This window comes from Ranitomeya variabilis, chromosome 4 (assembly GCF_051348905.1).
Source record: "Ranitomeya variabilis isolate aRanVar5 chromosome 4, aRanVar5.hap1, whole genome shotgun sequence".
Classification (NCBI taxonomy): Eukaryota; Metazoa; Chordata; class Amphibia; order Anura; family Dendrobatidae; genus Ranitomeya; species Ranitomeya variabilis.
Window position 1 is genome coordinate 156,539,414 of NC_135235.1, and position 18,121 is coordinate 156,557,534.

General features: G+C 40.6%; 1 protein-coding gene across 1 annotated transcript; it reads right to left on the reverse strand.

Annotated features, from left to right (window-relative positions):
• Positions 1-13,224: 13,224 nt before the first annotated feature.
• LOC143768549 (meteorin-like protein) lies at positions 13,225-17,832 on the reverse strand. Its single transcript, XM_077257199.1, has 4 exons — positions 17,721-17,832; positions 16,059-16,453; positions 15,273-15,332; positions 13,225-13,538 (listed from the first exon to the last, which is right to left on the reverse strand). The coding sequence occupies exons 1-4, from the start codon at positions 17,819-17,821 to the stop codon at positions 13,225-13,227; spliced, it is 870 nt and encodes a 289-aa protein (XP_077113314.1). The 5' UTR covers positions 17,822-17,832.
• Positions 17,833-18,121: the final 289 nt, after the last annotated feature.

Here is an 18,121-nt window from a genome sequence, read left to right on the forward strand (position 1 = left end):
AATTTTTGGTGTTTTACAAGTATCAATAAATTTTGATATCAATATTATATTGTGTATATTGTTCCTAAACTATGGTAAATATGTTCATTATTTGCTTACCTTCTTATTTAATATGTCATAATGCACTACATAAATTCTAGGCATGTAAACATCCAAATTCTGGAAATTAGCTAAAAAGAAAAAAAAATGAAAAATAGAAACCAAAATTAAATACATGTTTTTGGATAGAATCTGCACATGCAATTCTCCAGTAGTGGATTGAAACAAGGGCAGGGTATTGGTTAGTGTAGTGTAGGGGTAGTATAAAGGAAACTATTTTCAGATGGAAAAAATAACAGAGTTATATCGGTTTTTATGTTTGGCTGCTGTTACACACTAAAAGACACTTTATATTACAATAAGTTTTTGCATCACTATATTTTGAGATCTATAATTTTTCCATATTTCGTCCAACAGAGTCATGTCATGGCTTGTTTTTTGTGGGTCGAGCTGACGTTTTTATTGGTACCATTTTCGAGCACATGACATTTTTTGATCGCTTTCTATTCTGATTTTTGGAAGACAGAAAGATCAAACACCAGGAATACAGGAATTGTTTTTTTTTTGTATGACGTTCCGTGTGTAGTAAAATTAATAAGGCAGCTTTATTCGTAGGGTCAGTACGATTAGAGTGATGCCACAGTTATATTTTTTTTTACGTTTTGCCGCTTTTTCACAATAGAAACTATTTTATAGAAATTAGAATATCATCAAAAAGTTAATTTATTTCACTTCTTCACTACAAAAAGTAAAACTCATATACTGTATAGAGTCATTACAAACAGAGCGATCTATTTCTAGTGTTTATTTCTGTTAATGTTGATGATTATGGCTTACAGCCAATAAAAACCCAAAAGTCATTATCTCAGTAAATTAGAATACTTTATAACATCTGTCACCCCCAAAATCGATGGTGAGGTAAGCTCACCGTCATTAGGGGCTTTGCTACAGTATTCTGTAATGCTGTAGATAAGCCGCCGATGTTACCTGAAAGAGGAGAAAAAGACATTAGATTATACTCACCCAGGGGCGGTCCCGCTCCAATGGGCGTCTCAGGTCCGCTCCAGCGCCTCCCATCTTCATTCCATGACGTCCTCTTCTGGTCTTCACGCCGCGGCGCAGGCATACTTTGTCTGCCCTGTTGAGGGCAGAGCAAAGTACTGCAGTGCGCAAGCGCCAGAAAGGTCAGAGAGGCCCGGAGCCTGCGCACTACAGTACTTTGCTCTGCCCTCAACAGGGCAGACAAAGTATGCCTGTGCCAGAGCCGTGGCATGCAGACCAGAAGAGGATGTCATAGAATGAAGATAGGAGGTGCCGGAGCGGACCTGAGACACCCATCGGACTGGACCGCAGTGGGACCGCCCCTGGGTGAGTATAATCTAACCTCTTTTTCTCCTCTTTCAGGTTACATCGGGGGCTAATCTACAGCATTACAGAATACTGTAGATAAGCCCCTGGTAACGGTGGGCTTACCTCATCATCAATTTTGGGGGTGACAGGTTCCCTTTAATTTGTCTCGACACCAACTGATTTGTGACCTGCCCACACACTGGAATAGGACCTTTCATATGTTGGCAAGGCTTAGTGTGCAGCAGAGGTCAGTGTCTTATTTCCAGCTTCTCAATGCCCCTCAGATTAACACGCAGCTCCCACACATAACAACTGCCGACTGGGTGTGGATCGCTGACATATGTGAGGTTCTGCAAACCTTTGAGAACTACACCAAGATGGTGAGTGCTAATGATGCCATTATCAGCATAACCATTCCTCTGCTCTGTCTATTAAAATGTTCACTGCAGAATCTCAAAGAGGAAGCTTTGAATGCTGAGCAGGTGGCTATGGAGCAAGATTTTATAGTGGCTGATACCACCCAGCCCAGCCTCACACAATATTCTCATGCCACATTGGGTGATGATTAGTGTTGAGCATTCCGATACCGCAAGTATCGGGTATCGGCCGATACTTGCGGTATCGGAATTCCGATACCGAGATCCGATACTTTTGTGGTATCGGGAATCGGAATCGGAAGTTTCCAGTGTATGGTTCCCAGGGTCTGAAGGAGAGGAAACTCTCCTTCATGCCCTGGGATCCATATTAATGTGTAAAATTAAGAATTAAAATAAAAAATATTGATATACTCACCTCTCCGGAGGCCCCTGGACATCACCGCTGGTAGCCGGCAGCCTTCTTTGTTTAAAATGAGCGCGTTCAACACCTTCCATGACGTCACGGCTCCTGATTGGTCGTGTGCCGCTCATGTGACCGCCACGCGACCAATCACAAGCCGCGACGTCATCCCTCAGGTCCTAAATTCCCTTCTAGGAATTTAGGACCTGAGGGATGACGTCACGGCTTGTGATTGGTCGCGTGAGCGGTCACATGGGCGGCCGCGACCAATCACATGCCGTGACGTCATCTAAGGCCCTGAACGCGCTCATTCTTAAGAAGGAAGGCTGCCGGTAAGAAGCAGGGCGCGTCCGAGGGTGAGTATATACCTAATAGGAATATACTCACCCTCGGCTTCTTTCCGGCAGCCTTCCTTCCTAAGAATGAGCGCGTTCAGGGCCTTAGATGACGTCACAGCTTGTGATTGGTCGCGGCCGCCCATGTGACCGCCACGCGACCAATCACAAGCCGTGACGTAATTCTCAGGTCCTAAATTCCTAGAATTACCTTCTGATACTTGAGTCCCATTGACTTGTATTGGTATCGGGTATCGGTATCGGATCAGATCCGATACTTTGCCGGTATCGGCCGATACTTTCCGATACCGATACTTTCAAGTATCGGACGGTATCGCTCAACACTAGTGATGATGATGAAAAGCAGGAGGAGGAAGAGGAGGAAGAACAGCAGTTTTTGGTCTGCACTACAGAGCGGACTCCCAATCCCAGCTTCATGCCTGTCCAGCATGGATGGCTTCTAGAGGAGGAGGAGGAGGCTATGCATTGTGAGGTGGAGAGGATGGTCAGTTTTATTCCTTGTGAGGACACAGAACGTTTGACTCTCTGTAGCCTGCCACACATGGCAGAGTTCATGTCCAGATGCCTTTCCCAAGACCGTCACATAAAACACATTTTGTCCAAAGTGAAATACCGGCTGTGCACCTTTCTTGACCCACAGTACAAGGGAGATTCTCTCTTGTCGAAGGCAGACGTGCCATTTTCAGTGGATACATGACAGAGGGCTGTTGTGGAAGACTTGCTAAAAAGATTACCCTCAGGGAATGCTGCTGGCAAAGGTACCGGCTTTTTTCACCCACAATAATTACAAGGGAGGCCAGCGCACACCTGGTCCAACTCAGGGGGGCGGAAATGTCCACCAACCAACTGGGCCATTTTCATGAGACCGTCATATCAGCAAGGGCTATCTGTGGGTGTAACTATGACGAGGAGGGAGGAATTAACCAAGATTGTAAAGGACTACTTAAGTGATCATACCAGTGTCCTTCTTGATTCTTCAGTCCCCTTTAACTATGGGTTGTCCAAGCTGCACACTTGGCCCGACCTCTCCTTGTATGCATTGAAGGTGCTGCCATGCCCTGACGCAAGTGTGTTGTCTTAGCAGGTTTATAGTTCGGCCAGTGCAATCATTACAGATAAGCACATGCAGTGCCCCCAGCAGGGCAGTGGGGTACTCGGAGCCGGGCCTCTTTGGTTCTCAGCAGGGATGTCACGGTGGCTGACCCGGTCCGTGGCCCTGGGGGCGTCCACTTTAAATGGTCTTTAAAGGGAGAATGTTCATGATGCCACCTTTCGTATTCGGTCAGGGTGACTGATGCTGCTTAGGGGTTCGCTGGGGTGATGTTATGGCAGCTAGATGGTATACCTCCCCACAGGTGGAGTGTATCCCCAGGGCTTCCCAGAGTGTAGATGGTGTGAGGCGCCATGAATAACGAGGACACAAGGTTGCAGTCTCTTTACCTTTACTGAAGGCTTCAGTGTCCGCAGTCCAGGGCACCGGATCACAGGGTAAGCAGAGTCCGGCCGGTCTGAAGGCAAATCCAGAGTCTCCTTGTCCAGGTGGAATGCAATAGCCTTCCTATGCGCACAGTAACACAGTAGGTTTCCACTTGTATAAGCTCTAATGAGGTCCTCACTGTTATTACTCTTCTCACTGTTCCCCGTGGTCGGATAGAACAAAACCCGTATGACTGATGGTCTGAGGCTTGTTTATAGGGACCCTAGAGATGCCCCGACCCCCACAAGTTGCCACCGTGTCTTCTTAGGTGTTAAGGTCGGGCAGCCAACTTGGAATTGACTGTCCTTCCAGTCTCTGAAGCAAGGCGTAGAGCACTTTACTCCCTCGGTATTCTGGCTACCGGATCATGCACGAGAAGGATGCCGTTTCTCTTCGGTCACTATCCTCTCTGGTATCCACTTGTTGCTATGCCTTCATTTCCCACTCACTGCAATACACTTCCTTTCAATGTCCCTTTCTTTGGATGCTGCCGCACGTGGGGCAGGTGCAGTTCCGTGGACCCTCGTCCTCCTCAGACCGCAGTGTGGATCTGGCTGGAACCCACTCCAGCCAGCTTCAGCCAAACTCTGTCGGGATCTGACTGTCTGTGCGAAGCCCAGTCAGCTTCTGTCTGATGCTCACTGGATGGAATCCAGCTCTCTTCTCCCTCACTTTCTAACCAACCCACCAGTTTTACCTAACTGTGAGGAGTGGCCTAGTAGATAGAACCTTTGCTCCCCCTGGTGGACTGGAGTGTGAAGTGTGTTGTGTGTGGTTGTGATACCTGGACAGAAGAACTCCTTTATTGCCATCAGACGTAATATCACTCCCCCTGGTGGAAGAATGACATTACTGCAACGACCAGGACTGTGGGGCACTGCACACACACGTTTGTCAATGGAAAATGCGGACTGGCTACCTCTTCTAAAATTGAACAAGGGGTGAATTTCCTCCGACTTTGTAAGCCCTACGGATGAAAGCAACGTAATGTAAATGCAGCCCAAATGTTTTGTTTTTTTGGAAATTGTCTTAATGTCCATCCCTTACCATTCAAACCCATTTTGTTCAGGAAATCAATTCCTCCTCCCCCTCCTCCTCCTGCTTCTGCAACAAGTACTTGGTGTTAATTTATGTTTACCCCATGTGGGGAATGTTTTGTGCTTTTTGAAACCTTTGCACGTTGTGCAATCGCCAAACTTGTACTCCCTATCTCTGCCTCTAGTAATAACTGCGAAGTGTATTGTGATGTCCCCATCACAGCCTCTTTCAGCGTGTATGATACAGAACCCTTGGGATAATTTTTGGAAACCTTTGGACATTGTGCAATGGTGAAACTTGTAATCCCTATCTCTACCTCTTCTAACAACTGCTTAATGTATTATGAGGTCTCCATCATGGCCTCTTTCAGTGTGTATGATACAGACCCCTTGGAGTAATTTTTGGTAACCTTTGTACATTGTGCAAAGGTCAAATTTGTATTCTCAATTTTGATATATTCCATTATTATATTTTTTTATTGTGTTGCCTTTCTTACGGTCTCTTTAAGTGTGTATCTGGTAGCCTGGTGTTGATTTTTGGCTCTGCACTTGGAATTTTTGGAACATGAATACATTAATATCCGCCACACTTTCTTCAGGTTTAAACCTTACACAAAATAATATGAGTAATGAAAAATGCTCTAAAAATATGCTGCTAGTTAGAAAATCTTACTCATACATCCCTTTATAAAGGGAAATTCGACATAACACCTCTGTTAGTATACACCATATAGTAGCAGCACCCCAAAACGGCTGGGTACAAAATATGTGTCTGACAGTAAAACCATTGGCCCTTCCCCTGTGTTATGCTCTTCACAATCAGCTATCCAGGAAGGAGGCACTGCTGCTTCCTGTCCAGAACCTGCAGTTGCACAAACTCAACAGTCAGCAACCACGTCCAGTTCGTTGTCCCAGGGCAGCGTTCAGTTGTCCCTTCATATTCAGTATGTCTGTTCACAAATTGTTAGTTAAAAACAGCATACATATTCTTTAGAAATGAACATTGTCCAGTGCTGGACAAAGACCATTGCTGACTTTTCCAGGATCCTAAATGAGACTTCTGTCTCTTCATTAAACTGTTGCTTCCCTAAATTTGGCTCCTTACAAAAAAAAGTGGTAGGGTATTGGTCAGTTTCTATACATTTTAAGCATGTCTTAGGCTAGGTTCACACTAGCGTTTACCTGATCTGCGGCAGGCTGCGGACTTCCTCCGTGAAGCCCCGCCCTCGGCCGCACCTCCGCCGCTAGCTCCGCCTACTTCTGCATGCGGCCCGCATGCGGCCTCCGTACCTATCTTTAACATTAGGTACGCAGGTCGTGCGGCTGTATGCGGATGCTGCTGCATGCGTCGTTTCGACGATGCGGCGACCAGCATAGGACGCAGCCTGTAGCATTTTAAAACTAAAGCCAAAATGCTCTGTGTGAACATATGCTAAAGGGGAAGTATAATTTTTTTTTAATAAAAAATTGCGTTATAAACATGTAACTATGATGGAAAAAAAATGTTTCTTAGCATTTTTCCCTTTTAAAAATATTTTTAGTTAGGTTTGGTAGGTCTTTTTAGAAATCCATAAAACGGCGCAATAGTCTGACAACATTATTCCCAGATAACATATGTGATTAAGAAAGGCATGCAGGCATCTTCCCCATGCTGTTACCATTTAGTTTTAGCTCTTTCCCATCCATTTCAGTTTTTTTCTCATGCCCCAAACCTGTATGTTGGGTCCAGCAGAAAAATATGAGGCTTTCCCATTGACTTGCATTGGATTCGTTATTAGAATACGAATCCACGGATACAAGGATATTAGAAATTATCAGTGCCGATTTTCCCGAATCCGAATATTTCACTATTCGATCATCACTATGGAGTTCACTTTTTGGTGTTACATCTTGTAAATGTGAAAAAATTGGGGCTAATGCAACAGTTTAGAGGTACAACTTAAATGTTTGTTTTTTTTAATTCCACGTAAAGTGACACTGGTTAGATTTTTAAAAATTTGCCTGATCACTAATGTCAAAATTAGCTTGGTTACTAAGAGGTAAAGCCATATCATGACGCAATGTGACTTTAACTTAAAAGACTAAAGGTACCTTCACACTGACCAACTTTCCAACGATAACGATAGCGATCCGTGACGTTGCAGCGTCCTGGATAGCGATATCGTTGTGTTTGACACGCAGCAGCGATCTGGATGCTGCTGTGATATCGTTGTTCAGAGCTAGAAGTCCAGAACTTTATTTGGTCGTCAGATCGGCGTGTATCGTTGTGTTTGACAGCAAAAGCAACGATGCCAGCAATGTTTTACAATGGTAACCAGGGTAAATATCAGGTTTACTTGTAAAAGTAAAAAAAAAACCAGTACATACTCACCCTCTGATGTCTGTCATGTCCCCCGGCATCCGCGCTGCTGCTCAGAGCTTCCTGCACTGAATGTGTCAGTGCCAGCCGTAAAACTATTTTCCAGATAAAATCAGCATAATTTGTTGAAATTGAATTTTGCCAGATTAGCTCATCTCTGGTCACCTTATTGATAATTTTCAGTACAGATTCTGCACTAAAATAAAAATCATTTAAAGGTAAAGTTAAAATAATTTAAGCAGGTAAAACAATAATGATTTTGGAATATTGTAAAGTGATCACGAAATCCACTGAAAAGTGGATCTGTAAAATATTATTGCTCATTATTAAAAGCTGTCGATGAAAAGTAATTCATGTTGATTCTCAGATCTGTATCCAATCAATGGCTACCAACACTAGGCCACAGATTATGACAGAATAATTGGTAATTTGCCTTTTTAACTCATGACATTGTCCTCTTAGAAATAACCCTCTCAAATGAGTCCATAAATGACAAGTTTCTCATCAGTCTAAAATCTACAATCTATTGGATTTGCAGAATCCCATTTTCAGTTTTAAGAAACATTGAGCTGGACAGGAAGGTAGGAAATTATAAAATCTGCAACAAGTGCTCTATGTTTTAAGCTTCTTCCTGGGTGAAATCGTAGTTTTCTGTAACAGTATTTTAGAAATCATAGTTTTCAACAGCCTCAGTCTGCAGGAGGAGATCTTTTGGTCTATGACTTTCAAATGAGTCAGTCTTTTAAAACTCATTTTTTGTAAGATGAATGAAGTTGAAACCTTTCTGCTAATGAAATCTTTAGAATAAAGACTATTATCAAGATATGGTGGCAGCAGATGGAGGGAGTGTTAAGGTGACAGATACCATTCAGAGGTAGGAGGACACAATTACTCTCAGGATATCAGTTTCACTCTATTGCTAGTGCAAGGTATCCAAAATGAAAAGGGAATGAGACTGAGAAAGTAACTGGCACTAGAAACTCCAACACCCCATGAGCCATTTGTCTTCCTCCTTATGTTACAATAGCAGCGAATGCATGCCTAATTAGCCATGAATATCAATTATCCTTTCGGTGAATTGCACAAGCTAGCACAACACAAAGCCATTGAGATATGGTAATTTTTACTCTTTTATTGCATTCTAATGGTCCTGCCACACTGCTGTCCACCATCAATATCCTTAGGTATTAACAGGCCCAGACATTGCATTGTCTTATTAAGACCTTCCAGACTTAACAGACATGTGATCCTGAATTCCTACATCTACCGATATCGATCAATCCACAATGATTATCAATATCTATCTGTCATCTATCAATCAATCTATCTATCTGTCTAGTTTCACAGATTAGGATAAAATAATATTGCAGTCTAAGATTATTTTACTAGAAAGCTGAAAACATGAAATTCCTACTTTTTGAAAGTTTTAAAATGTAAGCACACATTGAAAATAACTTACGTATTACTCAGATTCCGGATCTTGTTTTACTACAAAAGTCTAAAGTTTATCTTTGGTAATTTCCCTGTATATAAGATATCGGAATTCTATATCAGGACAGACTATAATGTCTGCTGCTTCATTGGTGTTCTCTTTGGCTCTCAGTTTTAACTATTATGAAGAGTGAATCCAAGTAGAGAAGGTTAAATTTTTCTTTATAATGTTGTATCTTTAGTATATGCTCCCTGTGTTTTCCTAAAATGTGCAAAGATAGGCCCTTCTGGACACCATCATGAGAATTTGATTGATGAATGCACAGGGTACAGAAGATTTGCTATTGCTATGAGCAGAACCAAGGAAGCATGTCTCAGAATTTTACATGCCATCCAAGGGGTAACATTTCTCCTTGCAGAGAGTGACATTTTAAGCATGCCGATATGAGGAGACTTAAAGCTGCAATGTTCCTCTGGGAAATATGCAAATTGTCTCTTCAGAGAGGAAGAAAACTAGAACTCTTGTGCCACCTATTGGAAGTAGCAATCCTAAAAGTCAATGTCGACCCTTTAAAGATCCTTTCCACATGACTTAGCATAAAAGCCAAAACCAGAATCTCAATTTGCAGACACTGTGTCTCAGGGTACTACCCTTCATCAGTGCAAAGAGTGAGATCTGGTTTGGCAGTGTGAGAGGCATCTGACCGGTATCCAAAGGGTAACGGTTTTCCTTGGAGAGAGTGACATATTAAGCATGCCGAGATGAGGAGACTTAAAGCCGCAATGCTCCTCTGGGAAATATGCAAATTGTCTCTTCAGAGAGGAAGAAAACTAGAACTCTAGTGCCACCTATAGGAAGTATCAATTCTAAAAGTCAATGTCGACCCTTTAAGGAGCCTTGTCACATAATGAGGGGCAGTGCCCCGAAACACAGTGTCTGCAAATTGAGATTCTGATTTTGGCTTTTATCCCAAGGCATGTGACAAGGCTCGTTAAAGGGTTGACATTGACTGTTAGGATTGCTACTTCCTATAGGTGGCACTAGAGTTCTAGTTTTCTTCCTCTCTGAAGAGACAATTTGCATAAAGGCATGTTACAAATCTCAGGGAAAGGGCAGCATTGGCTTTAGGCTATGGTTGCTTTGTGACTTTTGCCAAACTTCTCTATGTGTCGCCGCTACATCGCAGCACATTATAAGTGAGCGGAGTAACACTAGGAGCCTGAGGGCATTGCAATTGCAACAAGCAAGTTGAAAACAGAATCTCATGTGGTTGGACTTTTTTGTGAATTGCTTGTACTGTTCTCCCAACAGGTATTGCAGCCAAAGTTGATGTGTAGCCCTAGCCTTATAAATGCTTCCAGCTGTGCTGATGGTGATGTCTTTGATCAGCGATTTAAAAGTAACGCAGAAGACATGGCAGGAGATCTTGTTGGCATCATTAGATTTCTTAGACATGAGACGTGTGCTATGGCAGTAACATATCATTTTAAGAGTATATTTGTAAGTATTTGCGGTGGATTTTTCCACAAGTTCTCTGCAGCAGAATCCACACACGCAACATTCAGATTGCACGTCAGATTTGTCACTGATGTTACTCTTTGTTTTGCAATGAATTGACATACTGCAGATTTTAACCTCACTGCATGTCAGTCTCTGTTCACATTTGCTGACTTCTCATTCACAGAGCTGGTAATTACACTTTAGATTTTCCACATGTTCGTGTGGGTAATCTGCAGCAAATATGCAACTATACCTGCACGGGTATGCAGAATATCTGCAAAGTATCAGCTAAGTACAGTAGATGAAATTACAACAAATCTCATCAGCATGTTGTGGAATTTTTTTTGTTGCAATTGACATTAGGTGCTGATTTTAAAATGTGTAGGATGACAGTTCTTTGTGTGGAATTTAGCATGGATCTCACCCTTTCCAATGGAAATAGGGAAATCTGTTGGTCAAATCTACAACATAATCTAATACAAAAAACACCCGTAACATGCACAGATTATTCTGAAGGCATGTGTTGAAAAATCCACACCAAATCTGCAACATGTGAACTGACCCTTAAATTTCTATTGCATATTATTAGAGGCCAGGAACAAGATTTACTCTGCCCTGTCTCGGTGACCAGTCCCGTCCTTTGCGCCAGCCAAATAAAGGCAGTCTTCACTTCTGTGCCTGGCATCGCCAGCCCAGTATCATGGTCGCCTCTGGTGTTTACTAGGTCCCGCAATGTCATGATGTCACAAGGCCTAGTAAACACCAGAGATGCACAGGATGCCGATCTGAGGACGACAGCTACAGAAGTGAAGCCTGCCCTAGTTCAGCATCCCTGGAGAACTTGACTGAATGCCGGATCAAGACAGACAAAATCTTTTTGCTTAATTCTACATATTATTCTTATAAGGCTTATAGTCGTTTCTAAAATGTGACCAAACTACAAAATAGAAAATATAGAATGGGCTTGCTGTGATATATAAATTCATTGCATTTTACTATTTTTCCTCCATTGCTAGTGCAATCAACTATGTCATTATTTATATATTTGTCATAACAAATATAATGGGAAAGAAAGAAAATGTTTTGGAAATTCACGATCCTAATGCAACATTCATACTATGAAAATGTGGATTTCTGTAAATTTCATCATACTGGGTACTATACACCCAGCCTATACACCCAGCACCTTTTTATTTTAATCACAGAAAGAGATATTTAAATAAAATCACAACTTTGAAGAATGGTAAGAGTTAAGCACAGGGTCATATGTAAAATTTCCATATCTAAGCAGGTACAGTTGTGGCCAAAGGTATTGACAAAGCTGCAATTCTGTCAGATAATACTCAGTTTCTTCCTGAAAATGATTGCAAACACAAATTCTTTGTTATTATTATCTTCATTTAATTTGTCTTAAATGAAAAAAACACAAAAACAATTGTCCTAAAGCCAAATTGGATATAATTCCACACCAAACATAAAAAAGGGGGTGGACAAAAGTATTGGCACTGTTCGAAAAATCATGTGATGCTTCTCTAATTTGTGTAATTAACAGCACCTGTAACATACCTGTGGCACCTAACAGGTGTTGGCAATAAGTAAATCACACTTGCAGCCAGTTGACATGGATTAAAGTTGACTCAACCTCTGTCCTGTGTCCTTGTGTGTACCACATTGAGCATGGAGAAAAGAAAGAAGACCAAAGAACTGTCTGAGGACTTGAGAAACCAAATTGTAAGGAAGCATGAGCAATCTCAAGGCTACAAGTCCATCTCCAAAGACCTGAATGTTCCTGTGTCTACTGTGCGCAGTGTCATCAAGAGGCATTCAAAGAAAAGAACACGGTCCCTACAGTCAAACATGGCTGAGGTTCCCTGATGTTTTGGGGTTGCTTTGCTGCCTCTGGCACTGGACTGCTTGACAGTGTGCATGGCATTATGAAGTCTGAAGACTACCAACAAATTTTGCAGCATAATGTAGGACCCAGTGTGAGAAAGCTGTGTCTCCCTCAGAGGTCATGGGTCTTCCAGCAGGACAATGACCCAAAACACACTTCAAAAAGCACTAGAAAATGGTTTGAGAGAAAGCGCTGGAGACTTCTAAGGTGGCCAGCAATGAGTCCAGACCTGAATCCCATAGAACACCTGTGGAGAGATCTAAAAATGGCAGTTTGGAGAAGGCACCCTTCAAATATCATGGACCTGGAGCAGTTTGCCAAAGAAGAATGGTCTAAAATTCCAGCAGAGCATTGTAACAAACTCATTGATGGTTACCGGAAGCGGTTGGTCGCAGTTATTTTGGCTAAAGGTTGTGCAACTAAGTATTAGGCTGAGGGTGGCAATACTTTTGTCTGGCCCATTTTTGGAGTTTTGTGTGAAATGATCAATGTTTTGCTTTTTGCTTCATTCTCTTTTGTGTTTTTTCATTTAAGACAAATTAAATGAAGATAATAATACCAAAGAATTTGTGATTGCAATCATTTTCAGGAAGAAACTGAGTATTATCTGACAGAATTGCAGGGGTGTCAATACTTTTGGCCACAACTGTATAATACAGTGTACACACAAGTAGATAGTGTCTTTTGTACTTCTCTATGCCTCTTCTCCTTCTCTATGGCTTTTCTCCTTTGTTATAATTGTGGCAAGCTCCAGTGAATACAAAATTATGACTGTTTCCAAAATCTGTCTGGGCACCGAAAGGTTTGGTACTAGGGAACCACAGGGATTTTGTGTGCCAGGGTGAAGACCTTAGCCCGTGGCATTGCCTGGCTCATGAGAACGTACTGATAGTATTGTAAACAGTTCTGGCTTTCAAGTATAACTATATGATCAATATAAGCAATGAATAATAAACATTAAATACCAACATATCGCACCAATAGTCAATTCACAGTGTCAGGCTCATATCTGGAAATCACAAGGGTTACTTCTCAGACTTTTGGCTTTCAGGTAAATTTCTACAAAATCCTTATATCGAGGGGCACATCCAAGCCAGGCATTCTCAAAATGTTCACTGCCAGTGAAAAGAAAATCACCAGCTCCTTTTTTGACTCTGCATTGCAACAAAGTTCGAAGGAATCCAGTCCATGTACCAGAGCGATCATCCAGCTGGAAAACACTGTTTCTTTGTCTATAGACTTTTAAAGCAACGATGTCCACTTGCGAAATCTGGGTTTCCCGGTCATGGGTAACACTTATTATTGAGCCTCTTACCACTGACGGATTAAAACAAAAATATAATATCAATAAGAACATAAAGTTGTAATAGATTTAATACTAATTAAGATGCTTTTAGATGCTTATTTTTCCATTTCTTATTACAGAATTAGAAGTTTTAGCTTCCGCGTCCCCAGGGGCACAGCTCTACCCTACATCAGATACATCTAGGCTTTCCTTCACGTGGGGAAAATTCCTTATATCTTAATTTACACATACTAACCAAGGGAAACTACCCTTGTGACACCTAGATGCCATGCACAACATACCCCCTGAGTAATGCTGCCCTAGAAACACATACATGGACAAAATGGAGAAAAAAATGTAGCATTTTTAAGGTTTTGTACAAATGTTGCATTTTTTGGCACGTTTTCTTCTGTATGAGTTTGGCATAGAAAATACTCAGCAATTTACAATGTCAGCAAACAGAATGAAATTTCTTAAATCTCATGTACACTTTGCTTATTTTTTTCTTGAAGATTTGCGGCAGATTTAAATCTGCAGCATGTTAATTCTTGCAGCGTTTTTTGCAGCATATTTCACTGATATTAATGAGTGGGGAAAAATACGCAGCAAAAATGCATGTCAAAAATGCAGCAAAAACGTGCATATTTTACACATTGTTTATCCTGCCATCACATTAGGATTTATAGCAGAATTTTCTGCTGCAAAACATGAACGTGCGCACATACCTTAACCCTAATATTCTCTGATGGAATAGCTCTATACTGTCACGTTCTTCTCTCAGGCTTATTTTTTTTCATACAAACAGTACCAGAGAATATTTTCTAACTTCATGTGATTTTGGAATCTAACCTTGCACATTTTCTTTTTCATAATGTTCCTGTTTTAGAAGCAGAAAATGTTTCTCCATTTTCTGATATGTTATGAAATTGGTTGGATTAAGTGAAACTAAAACTAATTTCTCCCGTTGACTACATCTTCATTTCTTAACAAAGAGGTTATTTTAAACACTGCGGGGCTTCTGGAGGCTAATTTAGTTTCTGGACATTTATGTGATTTGGATAAATGATGTACTAAGTATATTAAATCAAGAGCAGCAACACCAGCATTTTGTGTTTAAGGATTTCTCATAAGGAAAGTAATACTCTTGTCGGAATTGTTCTGAAAGATGCAAATTGTCTGCATTGTTCCCCTTCCGCAGTTAGCAGTCAATAAAAATGTATATTATTCCTTCCAAATTGTACATTTGTTCTGCATTTTAGGAAGTTCGTGCACGTGGTTAGCAATTGACTGACTCTTCTAATTTTATGCCTTCATTGTATGGTCAGTGGGGTTCACTTCAGCTCCTTGATTATTTGTCAGGACACAGTGCCATGCAAAGATGTGGGACAATGCCTGATCCTGCAGCTCTTACCCAATCAAGGAAAAAGGGGCTGAGCTGAGCAGTTCATTCTTTTCCAGATATTTTAGGGTCCTAGAAGTTTTCTCACAGATTAATTGAAAATAATCACAAAATACAATACATTAACTACCTAAATAATGACTTCACTTTCGGATGCATGGGTAAATTATAATCACAATGTGACTTTAATAATTAACTGTAAGAAAAAACTACAATCGTGATGTAATATCAGTATAATTTCAGTCGAAGGACATTTCTAATTTCCCCACTTGCAAAGTGATCAGCACTACATTCATATATACATTGTGGGGAATGAAATGTAAGTAGAATTTGAGAATTATGGTGCTTAGAAGGCTAGGACGCTTACCAAAGTCACTTGTGCAAACAGCCATGAGAAGGTCGCCATCATCACAAGGTCGACAAGCATCTAGACAGAAAATGAAATGAAACCACGTCTGACCAAATATCCCAGCACAGTGAATCTGGAGTAGTATATCAATTTCTCAATCCTCAGCTAGAGAAGAACAGAAAAAAAACTTGGGGTGCTTCACAGTGCAGTTCTTATGGTAGTATGCTCTTCTAGAAGATATGTGCTACTACAAACTTTAAGGCTTTGTCGTTCCAATCCCAGCTGCTGCTGTTCCCATGCACATGGATTAGCCATCTCATAGGAATATATTTAAAAAAAAAAAAAAAGTAAAAAATGGGAAAAAAAGTAGAGAATCGGCCCAGAGTATAGCTCAACACTTATATTGGATCAACAAAATCAAATGACCAGGTAGCACTTAGCACTTTTCTCCCATTTTTTACAATAAAATTCTCATCTGTCACTATTAAAACAAGTCACTCAACTGTGACCAAAACAAACCACTGTTCCCCTATAATAAAGATCAGTTTAATAATATGTTACCTCAATACAAATGAGTAATAATAACGAAAAATACACAAAATACAAATGCACCTCTCTTTTACATAAAAGCGATTAGTTTAGGTGAAAGGAAAAATGCATTCTGCAATAACAAACTAGCGCATACACAGTAATGAGGATGCTAAAATAAATTACAAACACATGCCCCATCTAATCACCTACACACGTTTGCAATTTTTTTTTTTAGTCTAAATTCTATGTGATAACATAAAGCTAGAATCTTACCTTCCACTAACGCAAACTTTTGAAATATAGGTCCTGAAGATTGGCTGTTGAGAAGCTCATACTGAAATCCTGCAGTCCTCCTGTTCAGATCCTCATGTGGACTGGCCTGTAAGAATAGAGCTACTCTATGAGAACTGTCCATGCCAAAGCAATGCACCTTCCGTGATCCATCTATCTCACTAACTAGCAGGTGTAGCTCTCGTCTCCTCTCAACATAAAGGTTAGCGCCTTGGAATAGTGAACGAGGCTTTATGCAGACAGTGTTATGCTTGCTGTTGATAATGTTGGGTTCAAGAATGATGCTCAAGGCCCGAACTGGGTACATCCATTCCAATGAACCCTCTGTACAGCGCAGGTGAACTTGTTCCACAGCTCGTGATTCCCAACTAAGACCACTACAAAATGAATTAAATATATTAAATGATTGAAAATACATCCATTAATTATAATATAAAGGTGATTAGTTACTTGATTCCGCTTAATTTAATTGATTTCCTTCCAATATTCACAGTCGACAGCATACAGTCACTTGCAATGATAATTTCTATCCGAAAGCACCATCAATTGAAGTGATTTTCCAAAATATTATGAGTTACTTCCACAGATTCTCTAAATATATTGTGTATATGGTCATTTGTGGTACGTGTGCACTTATTGATCAATATAGTTGGAGTTTTGCTAGGTATGATGAAAATTCCCTAGAGTATGACCAGCCCAATGGGCCGTTACATGGGGTGATGATCACCCAAAGGTATGTACGACTGCTCATTCCTGATTTCCAATGGCCCAAAGTAAAAGATGCAGCAACTGACAAAATACGTATTGGCCACATAATCTACTCCTTTATGTGAGCTTAAAAATGGTGACTGATCACCTGTAAATCGAGAACCTGCTGCCAACAATTATGTAAGTGTATGGCATAAGGGGGGACATTCGTTTGTGCAAACCATCAACTCAATCATTGTTCCATCTACCTGAAAGTAAAAGAGCATCAATCAACTCATATAACATCCATCACTCATTTCTGATCATTTATTGGCCCCAATAACAGAACCTTCAGGCCTACTTATTTTAGCAGTTGCTAGCCCCATAATTGGCTTTACAATTCTATAATTCTAGTTTGTTAATTTTAGAACAATACCAATTCTACACACAGGAGCAAATAACTAAGTCGTATTCACTATGACGCTAGGGTCAGCTTTCCTGAGAGTGATAACGTCCTGCTGCTCAGCAGAATCCTTATCCTGGCCTAAGTAATCTCTTATCACCAGAATACAGTACAAATTGCACAATGTAATGACAGGAAACATCACATAATCAATTGTTGCTAGATTTGACATCCACGGACCAGTTCTAGATCTATAGGCTATGCACCCATGTAAGAAGTGTTCATTTGTAAAACCAAAGCTATAAATTGCCAAACCACACATAGTAAAATATTATTATAAATTAACACATTTGCTTGTAGGCTTATTTATAAACAATGCAAAATAAAGTGTAGAAAAAATAATGAAATAGCTTATGTGCTCATAAATAGATACTATACAGTATACTAAGTGGGCAGAGAAGCATTTCATACATACAGTACTTTCTGTCTTGTCAGACTTCTCATGAGTGGATTAATAAAATGTCAAGTATTTGTATATGAAAAATTGTACATACCTTCCCTTCCAGCTACAGAAGTCCCCAGCCATGCACCACATTCCCCTGCTGGATAATTGGGCTGATAGGAGCAGGGCCAGCAGTCTCCATGACTTCTGCATGTTGTTTCCCCACTGTGTTATCTGCTGAATAGTCAAGACTGAGACAACTATGTGGATGCATCTGTCTGCTGACAGACCGCCTTGTAAGTACCCTCATTAGAAACCATTCTCCATTCATTGTGCCGAATAAAATTGAAACAGACTATATGGTAGATCTTTTTTTATGTTGCTCCTATATTCATTGTCTGTCTACATTAAGATACATTGTAAAATATGTTTTATCATAACATGAGTGCCAACTATTTAGTATAGAACAATTTATTTTATTGCATGAATTGACTATTTTTACTTATAAGTTAA